This window comes from Scylla paramamosain, chromosome 23 (assembly GCF_035594125.1).
Source record: "Scylla paramamosain isolate STU-SP2022 chromosome 23, ASM3559412v1, whole genome shotgun sequence".
Taxonomy (NCBI): domain Eukaryota; kingdom Metazoa; phylum Arthropoda; class Malacostraca; order Decapoda; family Portunidae; genus Scylla; species Scylla paramamosain.
The window spans coordinates 21,358,947-21,379,261 of NC_087173.1; the positions used below are offsets into that span (position 1 = coordinate 21,358,947).

The 20,315-nt window shown below is 44.2% G+C and overlaps 1 protein-coding gene across 10 annotated transcripts in view; it reads right to left on the reverse strand.

Annotated features, from left to right (window-relative positions):
- The window catches only part of LOC135112402 (fibrocystin-L-like), a 126,578-nt gene extending 106,753 nt beyond the window's left edge, over positions 1-19,825 (reverse strand). For 4 of the 10 annotated variants that reach the window (XR_010274345.1, XR_010274344.1, XR_010274350.1 and 1 more), the window contains exons 1-15: positions 15,670-19,814; positions 14,793-14,967; positions 14,342-14,492; positions 13,668-14,012; positions 12,874-13,040; positions 12,467-12,705; positions 11,504-11,658; positions 10,889-11,173; positions 9,936-10,108; positions 9,437-9,506; positions 8,371-8,533; positions 6,611-6,846; positions 5,924-6,070; positions 4,742-4,957; positions 1,255-1,352 (exon numbers count right to left, since the gene is read on the reverse strand). Coding sequence is in view for 3 of the 10 variants with exons in the window: in XM_064026829.1 (XP_063882899.1) it covers positions 1,255-1,352; positions 4,742-4,957; positions 5,924-6,070; positions 6,611-6,846; positions 8,371-8,533; positions 9,437-9,506; positions 9,936-10,108; positions 10,889-11,173; positions 11,504-11,658; positions 12,467-12,705; positions 12,874-13,040; positions 13,668-13,865 (2,147 nt within the window). In the remaining 7 variants the exon portion in view is untranslated. Of the gene's footprint in view, positions 1-1,254; positions 1,353-4,741; positions 4,958-5,923; positions 6,071-6,610; positions 6,847-8,370; positions 8,534-9,436; positions 9,507-9,935; positions 10,109-10,888; positions 11,174-11,503; positions 11,659-12,466; positions 12,706-12,873; positions 13,041-13,667; positions 14,013-14,341; positions 14,493-14,792; positions 14,968-15,669 lie in introns of all 10 variants that reach the window. The other 6 variants (XR_010274348.1, XR_010274346.1, XR_010274347.1 and 3 more) reach the window with 6 other exon arrangements.
- Positions 19,826-20,315: the final 490 nt, after the last annotated feature.

Below are 20,315 nucleotides of genomic sequence, written 5' to 3' on the forward strand. Positions count from 1 at the left end.
ATGTAGGAAGGACACTGGCCAAGGGCAACAAAAATCTAATAAAAAAAAATGCCCACTGAAATGCCAGTCCCATAAAAGGGTCAAAGCAGTGGTCAAAAATTGGTGGATAAGTGTCTTGAAACCTCCCTCTTGAAGGAATTCAAGTACATCAAGCCAAGGAAAATCTAAGGAGATATAAACACACAGAAAGGAACGAGTGTCTGATTGTAGCACAGAACATAAGAAAACATGGAAAACTGCAAGAAGCCATTAGGTCTATAAGTGGCAGTCCACAGACCCTGTATACAGAGGGTGTCCAAGTTACGAGGTAATGAGTTACGAATGTTCATTGATATGAGCAGTCTACTTGCAAAAAGAAAATGTACTCTTGATAATGTTCCCTTTGCTAACCAAACATTCAAATTTGGCACACAGCACGCTGCTTTGCCACTAACTACGCAGTGCAGCAGCATAGTAGAGGACCGCCTACTGGCCCAGGACACAGGCCCTGTAGCAGTTTATTATGAGACGCTAGTTTAAAATTTAAATTTAATTTAAAAACATATTGTACTGCACCACAGTGAGTCTGCCTTGAGACTCCAAAGTGCACAGACCTCTGCCAGTCTGCTTCTGAGAGGCAAAGAGACAGGAGAGTTGTGCTGCATGGTGTAGAAACCCTGCTCCATTACATTAAGTCCACAAATAGGCAAACAAACCTGTCTTATGGTTTCAGTCAGCCATCTTAATAAATTACATGAAGAAAGGTATGCATAACCTGAGAGGGAGAGTGGAAGAAAGGAAAAATGTACATGAGAGAGAGAGAGAGAGAGAGAGAGAGAGAGAGAGAGAGAGAGAGAGAGAGAGAGAGAGAGAGAGAGAGTTGTATGCCTGGCATATCTGAGTCTTGCATTTGGCAAAAACCTCAAGACTGTCACTTCTTGGTGGTATCACATCACCCATAAGGCAAGGTGCTCTCTCTCTCTCTCCCTCTCTCTCTCTTTCTCTCTCTCTCTCATGGTACCAAGTATCAAGTAAGTAAGCATTACATTGTTTGCAGAACGTATGATTCTTTTTTGGTTCTGAAAAATTATGATGACAAGTTGCGAGGAAAATGACTTACAAGCAGCCTTCCAGAACATATCTTGCTTGTAACTCGAACACCCTCTGTACTACAACTACACACACACACACACACACACACACACACACACACACACACACACACACACACACACACACACACACACACACACACAAACTCACAGGGACACTTACTCAATTCTGTCAGGTGTCTGGGTGAGTGTGTGTTTCACAAAATAGTAGTCATTTCTTGTCATGAATTTTGTGTTAGTCTTGTATGACATGTTGACGAACTGATGGGGAGAAAAATGGAACCAAAACACAATTAAATCATATGCATAAACCTGTGATAATAATGATTACAGTAAAAATAATAATAACAATAAAAATAATAATAATAATAATATTAATAATAATAATAATAATAATAATAATAATAATAATAATAATAATAATAATAATAATAATAATAAAATAATAATAATCTAATTTTCATCTGAATGCATAAACAACTTAGCATAAAGATAATATTTATTCCATTCTCTGTGTGTGTGTGTGTGTAATAATAATAGTAATAATAATAATAATAAACGGTTTATTATTTAGGCAGTTGACAAACTGAAAATGTACATAGGGGATGGGGAAAAACTTAACATTAATCCTAAAGGTAAGTCTAATCTAGGAGGGAAATACTATTGATTGATGGCTCGCACCATGGTGGGAATCGCACTGAGTCTGTACCGGTCCGTGAGCGGCGCCTTCAGGGGCGTTATTTTGTTGTGGTGTCTGGTGGTACGGACCGGGCGAGGCACGTTGGGTGGCAGCATGTTTCTGAGACGTGGATGATGCAGTAGTCCCCTCCCAAACTTCTCCAGAGCCTCTCGGTGCCTGGTGGTTATTCTGGACAGACTCAGGATGGTCAGGGCTTCTTCATAGGTGGTGTATGCAGGGCCAAGGATGACCCTGCACGCCCTTTTCTGCACACTCTCTAGCTGTAGCTGTTGAGTGTGTGTGAGGGAGGAGGACCACGCTGGGGAGGCGTACATGAGTTTGGGGAGGATGAAGGTAAGGTACACCCTCCTTAACTCATCTGTCGGCGTCCCCAGCGACCTGAGTCTGCGCAGCATGTACAGCCTGTAGGTAGCTGATCTCACGGTGCTGGCGACATGCTGCTTCCAGTTCAGCTGGTTGTCCACCGTGACTCCGAGAAGCTTGGCACATTGGACCACCTGGAGGGGGTGAGGGCCCACTGTGAGCCGGGGAGGGGGCACTGGTACAGAGGAGGTACAGAAATGCATCACCACAGTTTTGCTGTGGTTGATGGTCATCCTGCTCTCCTCCGTCCACATCTGCAGTCGCTCCAGAATTGCTTGCAGTGGTGAGTAGTCCGGGTTCTTGGTGGAAACTGGGACGCCCACGGTGCAGTCGTCCACATACTTCCAGCGATGGGGGGTGTCAGTGAGGGCGTCGTTAATGAGGAGGAGGAAGCATAGAGGACCAATCTTGGTCCCCTGGGGGACTCCACATGTCAGCTGTTGGAAATTAGAGACAGAGCCCTGATAGCGAACGGCCTGACGTCTCCCTGTGAGGAAGTCGGCTAGCCACGCTATCAGATTAGGAGGGAGACCCAGACTTACTGCCTTGCTGATGACAACAGTGTGATCAACAAGATCAAAGGCTTTTTTGAAGTCCACAAAAGCAACTGCTAGAGAGGTGTTTCGCTTGTCCAGGTGGCTGTGGATGAATTCAAGGAAGCTGGTCAGGTAATGTGAGGTGGAGGTGGCTTTAATATTTCCGAATTGTCTGATATCCACGGTGTTACAAATTTTGGTGTATGCCCAGTCATATACAAAATCTTCACAAATAAGGCTAGGGATGGAAGTGATAGAGACTGGCCTGAGGTCATTGAGTGACTGTGGACTGGAAGTTTTGGGGATGGGGATGACGTAAGATGTCTTCCAGTCCGCGGGGCAAGAGTGTTGGGAGAGTGAGGCGTTTATTATGGAGCATAGCGGTGTTGCTAGCTCTACAGCAAATTCCTTGTAAATTTTTATAGGAAGGTCAGTGGGTGTGGTGGATCTTGGTTTAAATTTAAGTATTCTCCTAAAAACATCCATCGCATGGACAGTGTGTGGAGGGGAGGGAGCGGGAAGATAGGCAGGAAGCGGAGTGGTGTGGAGGGGAGGAAAGGTTTGACAGATAGCAGCAAAGTGATCGTTCATCTCCTGAGCCGTGAGATTAGCAGGAAGGTGTGAGGTGCAAGGAAGAGATGAAGTGTGCTTTTGTAAGCCTTGTACACAAAGCTTTGATCTTAGCGTACCACTGTCTGTTGTTGGTCAGCTTGAGGTGGTGTATCTTGTCTGGGTAATAGCTTGCCTTTGCATTCTTAATCTCCCTGATTACTCTGTTTCTTAGTTTCCTGTATAGGACCGGGCAGGAGTGGAAAGCCCAGGTCCGCTGACGCATGAGTCTTTTAATGCGGGGCGTCATCCAGGGAGCATCAGATGGGTGCGTTGTAACGCTCTTGGCTGGGAAGTAGTGGTGGAAGGCTTCTGTGGTGGTGGCGACGTAATTTTGCCATTTTAAGTGGACGTCCTCCTCATCCAGCACCTCGGTCCACGGGTGTTGTATCACCCACTGCCCAAACTCCCTCATGGCTGAGTCAGGCATGGGGCGGTGGGTCCTGGTGACAGCTGACCGGGGGGTCGAGGTGGTGGGTGTGGGTGTCCACAGTATGGAGAGGTGGGTGCTCCGTCCCATGGGAGGCAGCGGCTTGGGTGGCGAGTACTGCTGGCCCAGGTCTGTGAGTATAAGGTCGAGGATGGCTTGCTGGTGGGTGGGGAAGTCCACGACCTGGGTGAGGTGTAGCTGGTGTAGGATATCGTTGATATCTAATCTGTTAAAGTCCCCACAGATGACCAGCTTGGCAGCAGGATACCTCACCCTCAGGGCATCAGCAGTGTTGATGATGTGAGCGGTGAGTAACTGTGCTGTGGCGGCTCGTGGGGGGTGATACACGACGCAAACTATGATGGAGGCCATGTTGCTGGGATGGGAGGGGGGCGTGACTCTCACCCACAGGGCCTCCACACCGGCAGGAATATCAACAGGGAGGTGTGAGGGGCTGAGGGCAGAGCGGCAGAAAACGGCCACTCCCCCCCCCCCTGCGTCCTGACCTGAGGTGATGGTAGAGCTGGTAGTCCTGCATTGTGCACACCTCAGGAACAATCTGCCACGCCTCAGTAACTGCCACAATGTCCGCACAAGTAGATCTCACCGTCACAATCAATTCGTCCATCTTGTTGGCCAGAGACGTTGCATTAAATAAGAGAAGTGAGGGAAGACTATACCACGTTCTTGGCACCTCAAAGTGTTTGTATTCCCTCTTCTCCACCCTGCGGTCTTCTCTGGCACTGGAGGTCACTGGAGTGTGTGTGTGTGTGTGTGTGTGTGTGTGTGTGTGTGTGTGTGTGTGTGTGTGTGTGTGTGTGTGTGTGTGTGTGTGTGTGTGTGTGTTTGTCAGAGAGAGAAAGTTTATATCCCAGGGACTGCCAGTTGTAGACCTGATGGCTACTTGCAGCTATCCTTGTGTTCTTGTGCTCACATGTCCCCCTTAGCCTCCACCACTCCCCTGTGTTGCTGTGCTCCTTTCCCTTTAGCCTTCACCACACCCAGAACTCACCTGATTAGCATTTTCAAAGTTGAAGTCAAAGGTGGCACCAGTGTAGACAAGCCCCATCCAGCCAGCACCACCAATACGGAACATGAGGTAAGGGATGTGGGTGGCGCCGAAGTCGTTGCTTACCACCAGGTCCTTGCCAAGCAGTGAGGAAGGGCTCGGATTGGTGACGGCCACTCGCAGGAATTTCATGGCCCCTCGGCAAACTGATCCTGGCACCTATAGTGATGACAGACAAAGGAATGGTTATTATTGTTTTTTTGTATGTAAGAAGGGTGCTGGCCAAGGGCAGTAAAAAGAGCAAATAAAAAGGTCCAATGAGGTGCCAGTCTCTAAAGGAAAGGATCAAAAAGATCATTCAAAGCTGGAGGTCAAGTGTCTCAAAACCTCCCTTTTGAAAGAGTTCATGTCATAGAAAGAAGGAAACACAGAAGCAGGCAGGGAATTCCAAAGTTTACCATGAGTTGGTTATTCTGTTGTTGGGGTTAGTACTGGTGATGTTTACTGTGATTAGATATACACATATGCATACACAGATGTATACCTGATGTAAAAGACAGGTAGAAAAGGAGTGATGGGAGTGATAAGACTGCTTATACTATGGGGTGAAATTTGTATTAACAAAAAAAAAAAGAAAATAAGGGAAGCTGCAAAAGGCTACCAGACCTACACGTGGCAGTCTCTAAGAAACATACCCATCTATTTCCACCTAACATCATCATGTATAAACTTGTCTAATCTTTTAAAGTTCCCTAATGTAGTGATGTGTACTGTGATTAGATACACACACATGCATATGCGGATGCCTCTTTGATATATAGTACAAGGAGGAAAAGAGATCTATCTATCTGTCTATACACCATGCTGATAATCCCATACTAGGTGACCCAAAGCACCTCACACTCAAACACACATCATTCACACTCTTAGGCCCATTGACCCCTGGAGAAAAGGCGCAGAAAAAAGATAAAAAGAAAGAAATGGCATCCTAGAAATGACTTAGTATATAAGATAAAGGTACAAGGAAGGGAAGGGAAAACATACAAGTTAATCAGCATTTATCCAGGTACAATAAATAATAAAGAAATACAAGACCAGAAGCATATCAATGAGAGAGAAAAAAATCTCAAAGAAGGAAGGGGAAAATATCTATAAACCCACAAATATATTCTGCCTTATACCTACATTCTTGGTGACAGAGAATGCTGCTTCTTGAGTGCAGGAATCAGTTGGTAAGATGCCCATTGTGGGAACAACATTTGCCTCCGGTTCGCCCGTCAGAGAGCCATCAGCGTCTATCCAGATTGTCTCGTGTTCCCACTGAAACCTGATCTGATGTGGGAGACAGAATGGTGTCTGTCAAGGAGCAACTTTGTGTGTATTCTTGAATACTTTGCTCTGCCATCAGGTTTATTTTCAAGGTGATTAGTCACGTTTTCATGGGTCTTCTTTACTATACTGCTGTAGAACCATTGCTTTTCTAGTGATAGTTTAACAGGGAATTCACCATCATCACTGGGAAAAAAACATCCATGAGAATCTATATATGCAGCCCTTGAAAACAGTCATTACAAGAGTTACTGGTGTTTGTAAATGTTTTCAAGATTCTCATCAGTTTAATGATGATTCTGCATTAAAAAAGTTCTTATGAGTTATTTGTGAGTTTTTAAGTGTTTCCATGCATATAAGACTAGTTTAACAATGGTTCACCATCAGTAATAGAAGAAACACTCATAAGAACTTCAGTAATCATGGGTGTGGCTTCAGAAAATTGTCCTGATGGGAGAACAAAGCATTGCAAAATAAGTGCATATATGGCAAAAACTGAGGAGATACAGAGAGTCATCCTGAAGAAGAGATGTTTTTCCTTACCTTGTTGGGTGAATTCTCAAAGGCCAGACCCTTAACCTGTGCCCTGTAGCCTCCCTGGTAGTTCCTGCACTGAGAACAGCCAGACAGTGCAGCACTTCCACCCTCATCAAAGTTAACAAATGTGACATTGGAGATACTAAAGATCTGGGTCTTGGGCGCCACAATACCACTGGTTCCTGAGGTGCAGGCACTGGAGTTGAGGGCCGAGTGACACACCACCAGGGAATTGAAGATGCCTGCACAAAACAGTGTGAATAAAAGATTGTCTCATGATCCTACAAAAACTTAATCTGGAGACAAAATGGTGTTTGTGTCACCACCAGGGAATTGAAGATGCCTGCACAAAACAGCGTGAATAAAAGATTGTCTCATGATCCTACAAAAACTTAATCTGGAGACAAAATGGTGTTTGTGTCACCACCAGGGAATTGAAGATGCCTGCACAAAACAGCATGAATAAAAGATTGTCTCATGATCCTACAAAAACTTAATCTGGAGACAAAATGGTGTTTGTGTCAGAGTAGCTTGGTGTGCATTCTAAAAGGTCTGCTCTCTCATCAGGTCTGTTTTCAAGGCGATTATTCAGGTTTTCATGTTTTTTCTTTATTTTCTCTTTTTTTCACAACTGATGCTGTAGAAGCCTTCCACAGCATCATTATTTCAGTGATAGTTTAACAGAAATTCATCATCATCACTGGGAAAAAACATCCCTGAGAGTTCAAACTCAACACATATAGCCTTTGAAAATAGCCCTTATGAGAGCTATTAGTGTTTCAAAGTGTGTTTTCATGATTCCAGTGATAGTTTAGCAGGAATTCAGCATCATCAATGGAAAAATGAGGCCCATGAAAGTTCAATTAATCACACATGTGACCTTTGAAAATCCTTAAGAGAGTTGCTGGTGTGTGAAATGGTTACTGTACTTAAAGATGCTGTTATAGAAGGTGCCTGTAGAAAACCTAACTGAACATAACCTAACCTACCCAAGTTTATGTCATTATATAATTCAGTGTACTTATATTAACTGCTGCTGTTGTTTTTGCTATAACAGTTATTTAAAGATCTGTGTGGTATGTTATTTATGTTCCCTCCAAAAGCTGTGCAAGATATAGGGAAGGAAGAAATGGAATCAAGCATCTTAACTAACATTGCAATTTAACTCATCACTTGCATATCCTGCTTTTCTTAACCACAATTTCCTCATCAGGCAGGGAGCTCAACCAGGCCTCACTACCTCTCACTAATTCACTCGCATATCCTGCTTCTCTTAACCACAACTTTCTCATCAGTCAGGGAACTCAACAAGGCCTCACTACCTCTCACTAATTCACTTGCATACTCTGCTTCTCTTAACCATAATTTTTTCATCAGTCAGGGAGCTCAACAAGGCCTCAAGGGGTCCTTGAGTTATGATGGAGTTCCATTCCTATAAACCGATTTTCAGCATAGGTTTGAACTGGTACCTACATTATGTCACTCACCTATGCTAATGTTATAGTAAAGTCATATTCTAGTTTATAAAAACATAACTACTGTACCTGTAAAAGAAACACATCAGGACATACAGTAAAAAAAATAAATAAATAAATAAAAAATAAATAAATCAGTAAAAAGGACAAAGGGGAATGTACAGGGACAAGCACTGCCAGTTTAACTACCAAGAGGCAGAAGTCGAGATCATTGTAAACTGAGGACTCCCTATACCTCTCACTCCTCCCAGTCACCATCCCCCTTCACCCCATCACCACCCAGTGACTCACCAGGGCTGTCATCCTGTCCGAACCCTCCCTTCACAGACACCATCTCCATGCCAGCCTGTTGGTTATCAAGCATCACAAAGTTGTGGAACTGCAGCTTAGTGCCAGATACTGCCTCGGCACCCCGCTCACAGTGCCACGCGGTGAAGCTTTCCCACTTGGCCACCTGCAGGAATTTTGTTTTTCTTTTTCTTTTCTTTTATTTTTTCTGTGTGTGTGTGTGTAAGTGGACAGTGGCCAAGGGCAACAGGTGAAAAAAGGCCACTGAGGTGCAGGCTCAAAAGAATGGTCAAAAGGCTCATCCAAAAGTGGAAGATTTTTATTTATTTATTTATTTATTTTTTTTTTATTGTCCTTACTACTGGGATTTTTATTTCTTGGTAACAGTTCACTAAGCCACAAGACTGTTCCTTTCCAGTGAGGGGTTGATGGGGCTACGTGTGTGAGTGTGTGTGTGTGCGCATGTGTGTGTGTGTGTGTGTGTGTGTGTGTGTGTGTGTGTGTGTGTGTGTGTGTGTGTGTGTGTGTGTGTGTGTGTGTGTGTTGCTTTGCCTGGACCATCCTGTGTGGTATCGTAATATTTTGTAATAGTAAGCTCTGTTTCATCAAGTGTATCAGTAATTAGGCAGGTGAGGCTACAGGAGCATAGTTCATAATAGTAAGCTCTGTTTCATCAAGTGTATCAGTAATTAGGCAAGGTAATTAGGGTACAGGAGCATGGTAGCACTGCCACTGACTCATGTACTAAATCACTGACTGGTCTATGAATTTCTATATGACTTTGAAATGTTAGCAAACTTCTGTATTTCTACCAGAACCATAATTTGAATTGTATGGGTTTTGACGGAAATACATCAATCTGCTGCACATTTCAAGACAAGATGGGAATTTGCTGACTGATCAGTGAGTGAGAGCTTTGGTCAGTTACAGTGTTATCATGTTCCTGTGTCCTGAATTACTAAGACACACCTAATGACAGAGTGTAGCAGTATTGCCCATCATTATACACACACACAGATCATATACACATGAATGGATACGTATTTAGTGATGCGTGACACAGACTTACCACATCCCTGCCTCCACAGATGTCGGACTTTGGGTGATATCCTGGATTGGAGAACACCCACAGACCATACCTGGAACAGAGGCCAGTGTTGTCATCAAATGTCCCAATGTCCCAGATGGATAGCCAGAAAACAGATTAACTTTTATCCTTCTGTATTATGATCCTCTCTCTCTCTCTCTCTCTCTCTCTCTCTCTCTCTCTCTCTCTCTATTCCACCCATCATGTAAACTTCAAGCCAGCACAGAACACACAGCATAACAATAACACTCATGCACACATACACACATCCTCTCTCTCTCTCTCTCTCTCTCTCTCTCTCTCTCTCTCTCTCTCTCTCTCTCTCTCTCTCTCTCTCTCACCCAACACACACACACACACACACACACACCCTCTCTCTCTCTCTCTCTCTCTCTCTCTCTCTCTCTCTCTCTCTCTCTCTCTCTCTCTCTCTCTCTCCTACCCAGCCAACACACAATCACAAACACACACACACACACACCTTCCCATGGAATGTGCAGTGTTATTGAAGAAGAGTCCCATCTGTTCAGTGTTCTGGCAGTAGATGTTGGTGGTGGATGGGCCCGAGGGGTGGTGGTCCAGCCTGTACCAGTAACCAAAGTGTGTTCCACTGGCAGCTGCATTGTAACGGAAAATGTTGTTTGGGTTCACCACCTGATGGATGAGCGAAACAGTGGATCAGTGAGTAAGCGGTTTGTGGAAAATTGCAGGAGTTATGAGTGTGTGACTGGAGTGGGAGGTGGTTCTCAGAGTGGCTTGTGGAGACTTTGAGAGTTTTGAGTGTGTGGAAGATTCTCTCTCTCTCTCTCTCTCTCTCTCTCTCTCTCTCTCTCTCTCTCTCTCTCTCTCTCTCTCTCTCTCTCTCTCTCTCTCTCTCTCACACATTCTTCCATCTAATTGATTTTTACTGAAAGAGGAGCACTGGTCAAGGGCAACAAAAGGAAGAAATATACCCACTGAGGTGTCAGTCCCTAAAGGAAAGAGGCCAATGGATCATCCAAAACTTGAAGCCTCCCTCTTGAAGGAGTTCAAGTTATTGGACTGAAGAAATACAGAAGCAGGCAGTGAGTTCCAGGGTTTACGAGATAAAGGGATGAATGATTGAGAATACTGGTTAATTCTTGCATTAGAGAGGTGGATAGAATAGGGGTGAGAGAAAGTAGAAGACATCCCTTACTTGTTCTCCCTCCTCCCACCTTTTCCCTCCCTGCTTCCTTCCCCTATACACGCACACATGTACACACACACACACACACACACACACACACACACACACACACACACACAAAAGATGTGGTTGAAGCAGAGCATTGTACACATAATTAAAGAGAAATCATGCAAACATAGATATGGAAACAGGACAAAAGAGCTTGCTTGGACCCTGTGCAGTACAACTTGTTAAATACAACTAAATAATCACATACACACACCCACCCAGAATGAGGAGCGTGTCACATCCACATTAAGAAGGGAAGAGGAGGTCCTGGTGTAGACTGCAAGGTTGTACTGCACCACATTGTTCTGCTCCACCCCATCCTCTGTGAAGATAGCGTGACCCATGTTGTTGTACGCCACATTATGCTCCACCAGCAGGTTGTTTGTTGCGTGCATTGTCACTGCGCGGTTGTAGGTGTGGTGGATGGAGCACCCGCGGATGTACGAACCACCCATGTCCCCAGCCAGGTGGAAGTGGAGTGGGTACCGCCCAAGTTGGAATGCCTGGGTGGAAATTTGGCAAGTGTGTATGTGTGTGGATTACAATGGATGTGGTGTGTTATTGTGCTTGCCTGAAGTGGAGGTGATGTTACTGTGCCTGTTTGAAGTGGAGGTGGAGGGATATTTTGATGTGTGAATGAATTAGGGTGGATGTGGAGGTGATACTAATGTGTCTCTCTCAAGTGGAAGTACAACACATATTGCTCAGATTACTACATGTGACATTACTATTACTACTACTACTACTACTACTACTACTACCATTACCACTGCCACAACACACATGACCTGACCCAGATTGGCCCAGCAGGACCCAGCCTCTCACAGCCTCACCTGACCAGCTTTGGTCACCTCCACGTACTCAATGCGTCCCATCACCAAGTCCAGGTCAGGGAACTTTCCAGACAGTATCACGGTGGCGCCAAATTGGTCACCGCCAATCTCGTCTCCATGTCGACCATTGAAACATGACTGGGTGGCGTGCTGGTCTGGGATGGTAAAGAGAAGAGAGACATGTTGGTGTGTGGCAGTGAACAGAGAGAGAAGAATGCATTGAGAGAAAGAAAAAGAGAGATGTATTCTCATGTTTCTGCATCTTATCTCAGCCACTTCTATCAGGTCCTGGTGAAAGTTACTGGGATTTTCCAGGATGTTTTCATTATAGTAGTGAAAGGTTAGCAAGGATTCTATGCCTTTATTAGATCTGGGGAAAACTATTGTTGTTTTCAAGGATATTTTCACAATCTAACATGGATTCTATGCCATTAACTGAGTGTGGTGGAAACTGTTGTGGTTTTCAAGGATGTTTTCCTGATTGTAATGAGGTTAACAAGGATTATATACTGTTAATAGATTTTGGTGGAAAGTATTGTGGCTTTCAAGAGTTCTTTCATAACTGTAATCATAAATGAACAAGATTCTACACCATTAACAGATTCTGAGGGAAAGTATTGTGACTTAAGCGTGGTGAATCCTTTAAGATTCAGATCTGCACCATCACACACCATTGCTACTATTCACAACCACTACTATACACCTTGAGAACCTGCACCAGAATGGCAGTAAGTCACCAAACTCACCAGAACTGAATGAACTCACACCTACACACTACTACTACTACTACTACTACTACTACTCCTTACGGCCCACACACAACACACCTTCAGAATCTGCAACAGAACAGCAATAAGTCACTCACCAGAAGTCAATGAACTCAGACCTACACACTATTCTTCCTCCTCACAGCCTTTCATAGCCTATATACAGCACAGAACAACACCACAACACCAAACTCACCAGGCCTAAAAGCAGTGTCACAGCCCTCAATAGCCACACTGAAGTCGGTGCCAACATTTCCCTGGATCTTGACATTGTGGGTGAGGAGTCCCACCTCTGCACGTGTCTCCACTGTGTGTCCCCCAAGAGTCTGGGTGACGGAGAGGTGGGTGTGCTCCAGTGCCTCTGTCAGTGTGACCTCCAGGCCGTCCTCAGAGACTGATGCGATGGTCCTCACCTCGTTCTCCTTCATGTAGAACCTGTGGAGGGATGAAGGGGGTGAGAGGGAGAGGGAGAGAGGGGTGGTTTGGGAGATGAATGGGTAGTGAGAGAGAGAGAGAGAGAGAGAGAGAGAGAGAGAGAGAGAGAGAGAGAGAGAGAGAGAGAGAGAGAGAGAGAGAGAGATTTGCACATGAATGTTCCTTTACCTATTCTCTGTGGTGGCAATAACAACCTGGTCACCCTGCCTCAAGGTGACGGGCAGGGACAGGGTGAGGTTGGTGTCCCCAAGGGAGGCCGTGTGTGCCAGGTGGGTCCAGGTGATGGGGACGTGACGGCCATGAAGGTCCAGCGTCCCATCACGCACCGCCAATACCTGTGGGATGGGTCAGGGTAGGTGGTAAAGGGGTTTGGTTAGGTTATGTGGAAGAAATCCAGTCTTTTATGTTGTTATTTTTATTGTTGTTCTCTCTCTCTCTCTCTCTCTCTCTCTCTCTCTCTCTCTCTCTCTCTCTCTCTCTCTCTCTCTCTGCACAGTGGGATGGAGTCTAGTCTTTCATTTTGATGGTTTGTATTGTTGTGGTCTGTCTGTCTGTCTGTCTGTCAAGGAATCTAGTCTTATACTCTGCTGGTTTGTATTGTTGTGGTCTGTCTGTGTCTGTCTGTCTGTCAAAGAATCTAGTCTTATATTCTGCTGGTTTATATTGTTGTGATCTATCTGTCAGACAAAACATACAGACAGATCACAACAATACAAACCAACAGAATGAAAGCCTAGATTCCTTGAAAAACAAGCAGACACACAGACAGACAGATAGACAGACTCATCCTCCTCACCACTACAATCATGGATGCATCTTGATAACCAGACCAACCTCCACCAGAATCCATGAAAGGCATAGAATCCTGGTTAAATCCTTCTCTCTCCCTTTGCCTCTCACCTTGGCATCCTCTCTCTCTCCCTCTCCCCATGGCACCCCCACACTCTCCCTCAGCCTCTCACCTTGGCACCATACAAGGGCAGCTCAGTGGAGTGTGTGTTGCTGTGCAGTTCAATGACGGCCTCACCAGGGAAAGGCTGATCCTCCGACCCAATACTGAGAGAGCCACCACCAACGATCAAAATATACTCTGCCCGCAACACCAGCTCCTCCACAATCTCCACATCAAACACCATGTGGCCGCCCTGGATCAGCAACATCTTCAGCACTGGTGTTGACTGGTCCAGCAGCAGTGTCTTGCCCTGAGTCACCACCACCAGCTGCCCCTGTGATGGTGGCGGTTCGCTGCCCCAAGTGAATGGTGAACTCCAGAGGTCGATGTAGGAAAAGATTCCACTATTGTTCTGCTGTGGAGATGAGGGGTGAGAGGTGAGGGGTGAGGTGGGTGAAGGAGGAGAATGAGATGAGGGTGCTGAGTGGTGAATTTTAGAGGTGAGGGATCAATGATGAGGGGTGAGGGAGGAAAGGTGAGGGGTGAAGGGGTCAGAGGGGATAGAGGGATAGAAAAAGGAAGGTAAGTTAAGAAAGGAAAGGAGAAAATGAGGCTAAAAGGATGAAACAGGAGATGAAGAAATTATAAACACAAAAATTAATAAAAGACATCAAATTAAGCAAGAAAACAGAAGGAAAAAGAGCAAAACACTTTCACCAAACAAAAGAACACATAAACACTCACAGCTGCTGCCAAGCCTTTCCCAGGGGCAGTGACCTTGACCTGGAATTGACCCGACCCTTGGTGAGCCTCAGTGATGCAGGTGATGCTGGTCGGACCCTCTTGGGTCACCTTGCACTCTGACCCACCAATGGTCACCTTATTGCCGCTCAACCTAGGGAGGATAAGGTCTAAGTTAGGCAAGGTCAAGTCAGATCATTATGTTGCCGTTTGACCTGAGGAGGTAGTGGCTGGGTTAGACAAGGTTAAGTCAGGTCACTATGTTGTCACTTGTCTTAAGGTTAGGCAAGGTTAGGTCAGGTCACTGCAATACTGCTTGACCTGAGGGGGCAGTGATCAGGTTAAGCAAGGTTATATGGCAGAAAATACAGCATGCATACAGACAGACAGACAGGCAGGCAGAGAAGCACAGACACCCAGAAGTCACACAAACACCAGGCACTGTGGTACTTACCCAAAGCCAGTGCCAGTGAGGGTGAGGGAGGTGCCGCCAGCAGTGCCACCTCGCTGGGGCTCCAGGCCAGTGAGGGAGAGTGTGAGAGCCAGTTGGTAAGTGAAGCCACCCAGCAGACTGGCAGACAAACCATTCGGGCTGCTCACCACCACATCACATGTCACATCCGCCTCACCTGGACCATGTAGATGGATAGATGGATGGATGGTTGGATTGAGGGATGGATAAATTGATGGATGGATGGATAGATAAATTAATTGATTAATTGACAGATAGATAGATAGAGATAGATAAATAAATTGATAGATTTATAGTTTATTGACAGATGGATGAACAGATTGATAGTTAACTGACAGATAGAAAAGCAGATTGATAGTTTATTGATCATCACACACACACACACACACACACACACACACACACACACATAGACAAATAAAAGGAAGGTTTAGTTAACAGATTCAGTTATACAGACAGACTGATTGATAGATAGATAGGTAGGTAGGTAGACAAACAGGTAGACATACTGTAGATAGATAGATAGATAGATAGATAGATAGATAGATAGATAGATACATAGATAGATAGGTAGGTAAATAGATTAATAGATAGGTAAATAGGTACAGATAGATAATTTATTCATAGAGATAATTTACTGACCACCACACACACACACACACACACACACACACACACACACACACACACACACACACACACACACACACAGAGACAAATAAAGGAAGGATTAGTTATATTGTCATTATTATCATTATCAATGAATTATCATAATACTACTAATGATAATAATACTGCTATTATCATGAATAACAGTAATAATGACACTACTACCACTACCACCACCACCACTACTCACTGTGGGGCAGGGCTGGTGCCACACAGGTTATGGCTGTGGTGCTGTCGCTGCTCACAAGGTCACAGGGCAGGTCACACAAGGTCACCAAGGGGTGACCAGGGGTGCATTATACGGGAAGTTTCTCTCTAACCCTGCACCCCCGTTTGTTTGGGGCAGTCCATCAGCAGGAAGCAGCAAAAATGGCCGCCCACAGCACTCTTCTTAGCATAAGAGCTCACTGATGACCCTGTACTTGACATTGTGGACATTATTTATAGAAGAAATGAAGTTTTAAGGAGGCAAGAGGAGGAGAGAGAAGAGAGCCCACAGAGTCCTATGAGAGTCAGGGATTATGCTTGTTTATCAAAAGTAGTTTGTGTTACATATGTGGTCAAGGTGTCGCGATTCTACCACTCCAAAGTTGCTTTTTTTTTTTTCGTTAGACTCCCTCCAAACTAAGCCTTGAGGCCAGCATGCATGCTCTGGCTGGCCTGTCCAGTGGCCTGAACAGGCTGGCCCCACAAAAAAGTTACTCATACAGGAATCAGGCCACCTGAAGGGCCACACTCAGTTCTGCTTAGTGCCCAGACACTGTTGTGGAAGGTTGGCAGGCTGGCTGCTCTGCTCCACGCTGATGAACTGGAATGGCTGGCTCTGGCTCTGCCTCTGGCCTTGGCTACATTAATTATGACATTATCAACCTGTTGGCTTCATTAAGGGATAATCCCATCCTATGCCCCTATAATTTCATTTGGGCCAACAGCAAGCTCTGATGTGTGAAAGCAGTGAGTGCAGGCTGTGTATTGAGAACAACAAACACACTTCTTGCCGCTACATCACAGACTGTGTTAAAGCACAACAATTCTGAAGAACTGGTGTGAGTGACATGCCCTCCATGGTGGAACACTTGGTTGACCTGTGAGTCTTGAGGTAAGTGAAGACTGCTGACCCAAAATTCCTACAAGCTAGATAATGAACAAAGTGAGCACTAACATTATGTTGTCATTGTTATTATTATTGTCACTATAATTATTAGGTAGTATTATTACTATCAATATTAGTAGTATTAGTATCACTGTCATTATTATTACTATCATCATTCATCTTATTTGTTGTTGTCTCAAAGACCCATTCTATTTCATCGCAACATTCATTTACAATACTTCCAAACTGGGGGCCACCTCACGTGCAGTGTCTTAACAACAGTCCTTTGTTGAACTTTTTTCATGTAAGAGGGACACGGGCCAATGGCAACAAAAACCCAATTTAAAAAAAAACCCACCGAGATGCAAGTCCCCAAACAGGGTCCAAAGCGGTGATAAAAAATTGAAGGATAAGTGTGTTGAAACTTCCCTCTTGAAGGAGTTCAAGTCACAGGAAGGTGGAAATACAGAAGCAGGTAGGGAGTTCCAGAGTTTACCAGAGACAGGGATGAATGATAAGATTACTGGTTAACTCTTGCATTAGAGAGGTGGACAGAGTAGGAGTGAGAAAAGAAGGTCTTGTGCAGCAAGGCTGCAGTAGGAGGGGAGGCATGCAGCTAGCAAGATGAGAAGAACAGTTAGCATGAAAATGGTGATAGAAGATAGCAAGAGATGCAACATTGCAGCAGTGAGTAAGAGGCTGAAGACAGTCAGTTATTGAGGAGTTGATGAGACAAAAAGCTTTTGATTCAACCCTGTCTAGAAGAGCATAATCCATAGAAAGGCATAATCCATACATGGATGGATAGGGCCTCTGTACAGAGCAGCTGGAAGGGTGAGAAAAACTGGCTATGTCTCAGAACGCCTAACTTCATAGAGGCTGTTTTAGCTAGGGATGAGATGTGAAGATTCCAGTCTAGATTATAAGAAAAGGACAGACCGAGGATGTTCAATGTAGGAGAGGGGAACAGTTATGTGCCATTGACGAAGATGGGATATTTGTCTGGAAGGTTGTGTTGAGTTGGTAGATGGAAGAATTGAGTTTTTGAGGCATTGAACAATACTAAGTTTGCTCTGTCACAATCAGAAATTTCAGAGAAATCAGACGACAGGTGTTCTGTGGTTTCCTTTTGTGACCTGTTTACTTCCTGAAGGGTTGGACATCTATGAAAAGACGTGTAAAAGTGCAGGGTGGTATCATCATCATACGAGTGGATAGGACGAGAAGTTTGGTTTAGAAGATCATTGATGAATAATAGGAAGAGAATATGTGATAGGACAGAACCCTGAGGAACACCACTGTTAATAGATTTAGAAGAACAGTGACCATCAGCAGCAACAGAACGGTCAGGAAGGAAACTTAAGATGAAGTTGCTGAGAAAAGGATAGAACCCGTAGGAGGGCAGTTTGGAAATCAAAGCTTTGTGTCAGACTCTATCAAAAGCTTTTGATATGTCTAAGGCAACAGCAAAAGTTTCTCTAAAATCTCTAAAAGAGATGACCAAGACTCAATAAGAAAAGCCAGAAGAAGTAGAGCAGCCTTGACAGAACCAATACTGGCGATCAGATAGAAAGTTGTGAAGTGAAAGATGTTTAAGAATCTTCCTGTTGAGGAAAGATTAAAAAATTTTAGATAGGCAGGAAATTAAAGCAATAGGATGGTAGTTTGAGGGATTAGAACGGTCACCCTTTTTAGGAACATGCTGAATGTAGGCAAACTTCCAGCAAGAAGGAGAGGTAGATGTTGACAGATGGAGTTGAAAGAGTTTGACTAGTCAAGGTGCAAGCACGGAGGCACGGTTTCAGAGAACAATAGGAGGGACCCCATCAGGTCCATAAGCCTTCTGAGGGTTTAGGCCAGTGAAGGCATGGAAAACATCGTTGTGAAGAATTTTAATAGGTAACACAAAGTAGTCAGAAGGTGGAGGAGAGGGAGGAACAGGCACTGAATCATTCAAGGTAGAGTTTTTAGCAAAGGTTTGAGGAAATAGTTCAGCTTTAGAAATAGATGAGATCAGAGTGGTGCCATCTGGTTGAAATAAAAGAGAGAAAGATGAAGAAACAAAGTTATAGGAGATGTGTTTGGTTAGGTGCCAGAAGTCATGAGGGGAGTTAGATCTTGAAAAATTTTGACACTTTCTATTTACGAAGGAGTTTTTGGCTTGTTGGAGAAAAGACTTTGCATGGTTCCAGGCAGAAATATAAAGTGCATGAGATTCTGGTGATGGAAGGCTCAAGTACCTTTTGTTACCCATCTCTCTATCATGTATAGCACAAGAACAGGCTGTGTTAAACCAAGGTTTGGAAGGTTTAGGTCGAGAAAAAGAGAGAGGAATGTACGCTTTCATGCCAGATACTATCACCTCTGTTATGTACTCAGCACACAGAGACAGTCTGTGACATGGAAGCAGTAGTCATTCCAAGGAAAATCATCAAAACACCTCCTCAGGCCCCCTAACTAGCAGAAGCAAAATGTCAGAGGCACCTCTGCTTAGGGGGATCCTGAGGAGGGATTGGAGCAATAGGATGAGATACAGAAGTGAGATTGTGATCAGAGGAGCCCAACAGAAAAGATAGGGTAACAGCATAAGCAGATGGATTAGAAGTCAGGAAAAGGTCAAGAATGTTGGGCATATCTCCAAGACAGTCAGGAATACAAGTAGGATGTTGCTCTAGGTCGTGGAGAATGGTAAAGTTGAAGGCTAGTTCACCAGGATGGTCAGTGAAAGGAGAGGAAAGCCAAAGCTGGTGGTGAACATTGAAGTCTCCAAGAATGGAGATCTCTGCAAAAGGGAAGAGAGTCAGAATGTGCTCCACTTTGGAAGTTAGTCAAAGAATTTCTTATAGTCAGAGAAGTTAGATGAGAGGTATACAGCACAGATAAATTTAGTTTGAATGACTCTGTGGTTGAAGCCAGATGGTGGAAAATTCAGAAGATTCAAGAGTGTGGCAATTCACCTAGTGAAGACTGAACTGTCTTTGCCAACACAAAGACCCAGCTCAGGAGTGATCCTACGCCACCTGCAACATCAAGATCTGAGGTCACTGGGTAAATGAGGTGGTGGGGGTGCTGGCCAACACAATCACTTTGAACATGATGATAAATATTTGTTCTCATTGAAATTAGTGAACATATTTAATAATGATAATATTAATAATGCATTACTGTTATTATTATTATTATTATCATCATCATCATTATCATCATCATCATTATCATCATTATTATTATTATTATATTATATTATTATCATTATTATTATTATTATTATCATTATTATTATTATTATTATTATTATTATTATTATTATCAGTTGTAGTAGTAGTAGCATCATTATTATTACTATTATCATTATTATTATTATTATTATTATTATTATTATTATTATTATTATTATTATTATTATAAACAAAACACCAGTGATACAGAAGATGTGTGTGTTTGTGTGTGTGTGTGTGTGTGTGTGTGTGTGTGTGTGTGTGTGTGTGTGTGTGTGTGTGTGGTGAAGTGGGGTGCATGGCATCAAGACTCACGTGACAGAGAGAAGCATGGGGGTGACGGCTGCAGCGTAGATGAATGCTTTGGCAGCCATCACATTCTCACTGCAGGCCACACTGACCACCACCGCTGCCTCCCCCTCAATGCCAGGTGGCAGGCGGCAGGAGATGGTGTTGGCACTCTCCTGCAGCATGGGGCACTCAGCACCACCAACCACCACCATCATGTACCCGGGAATGAACCCC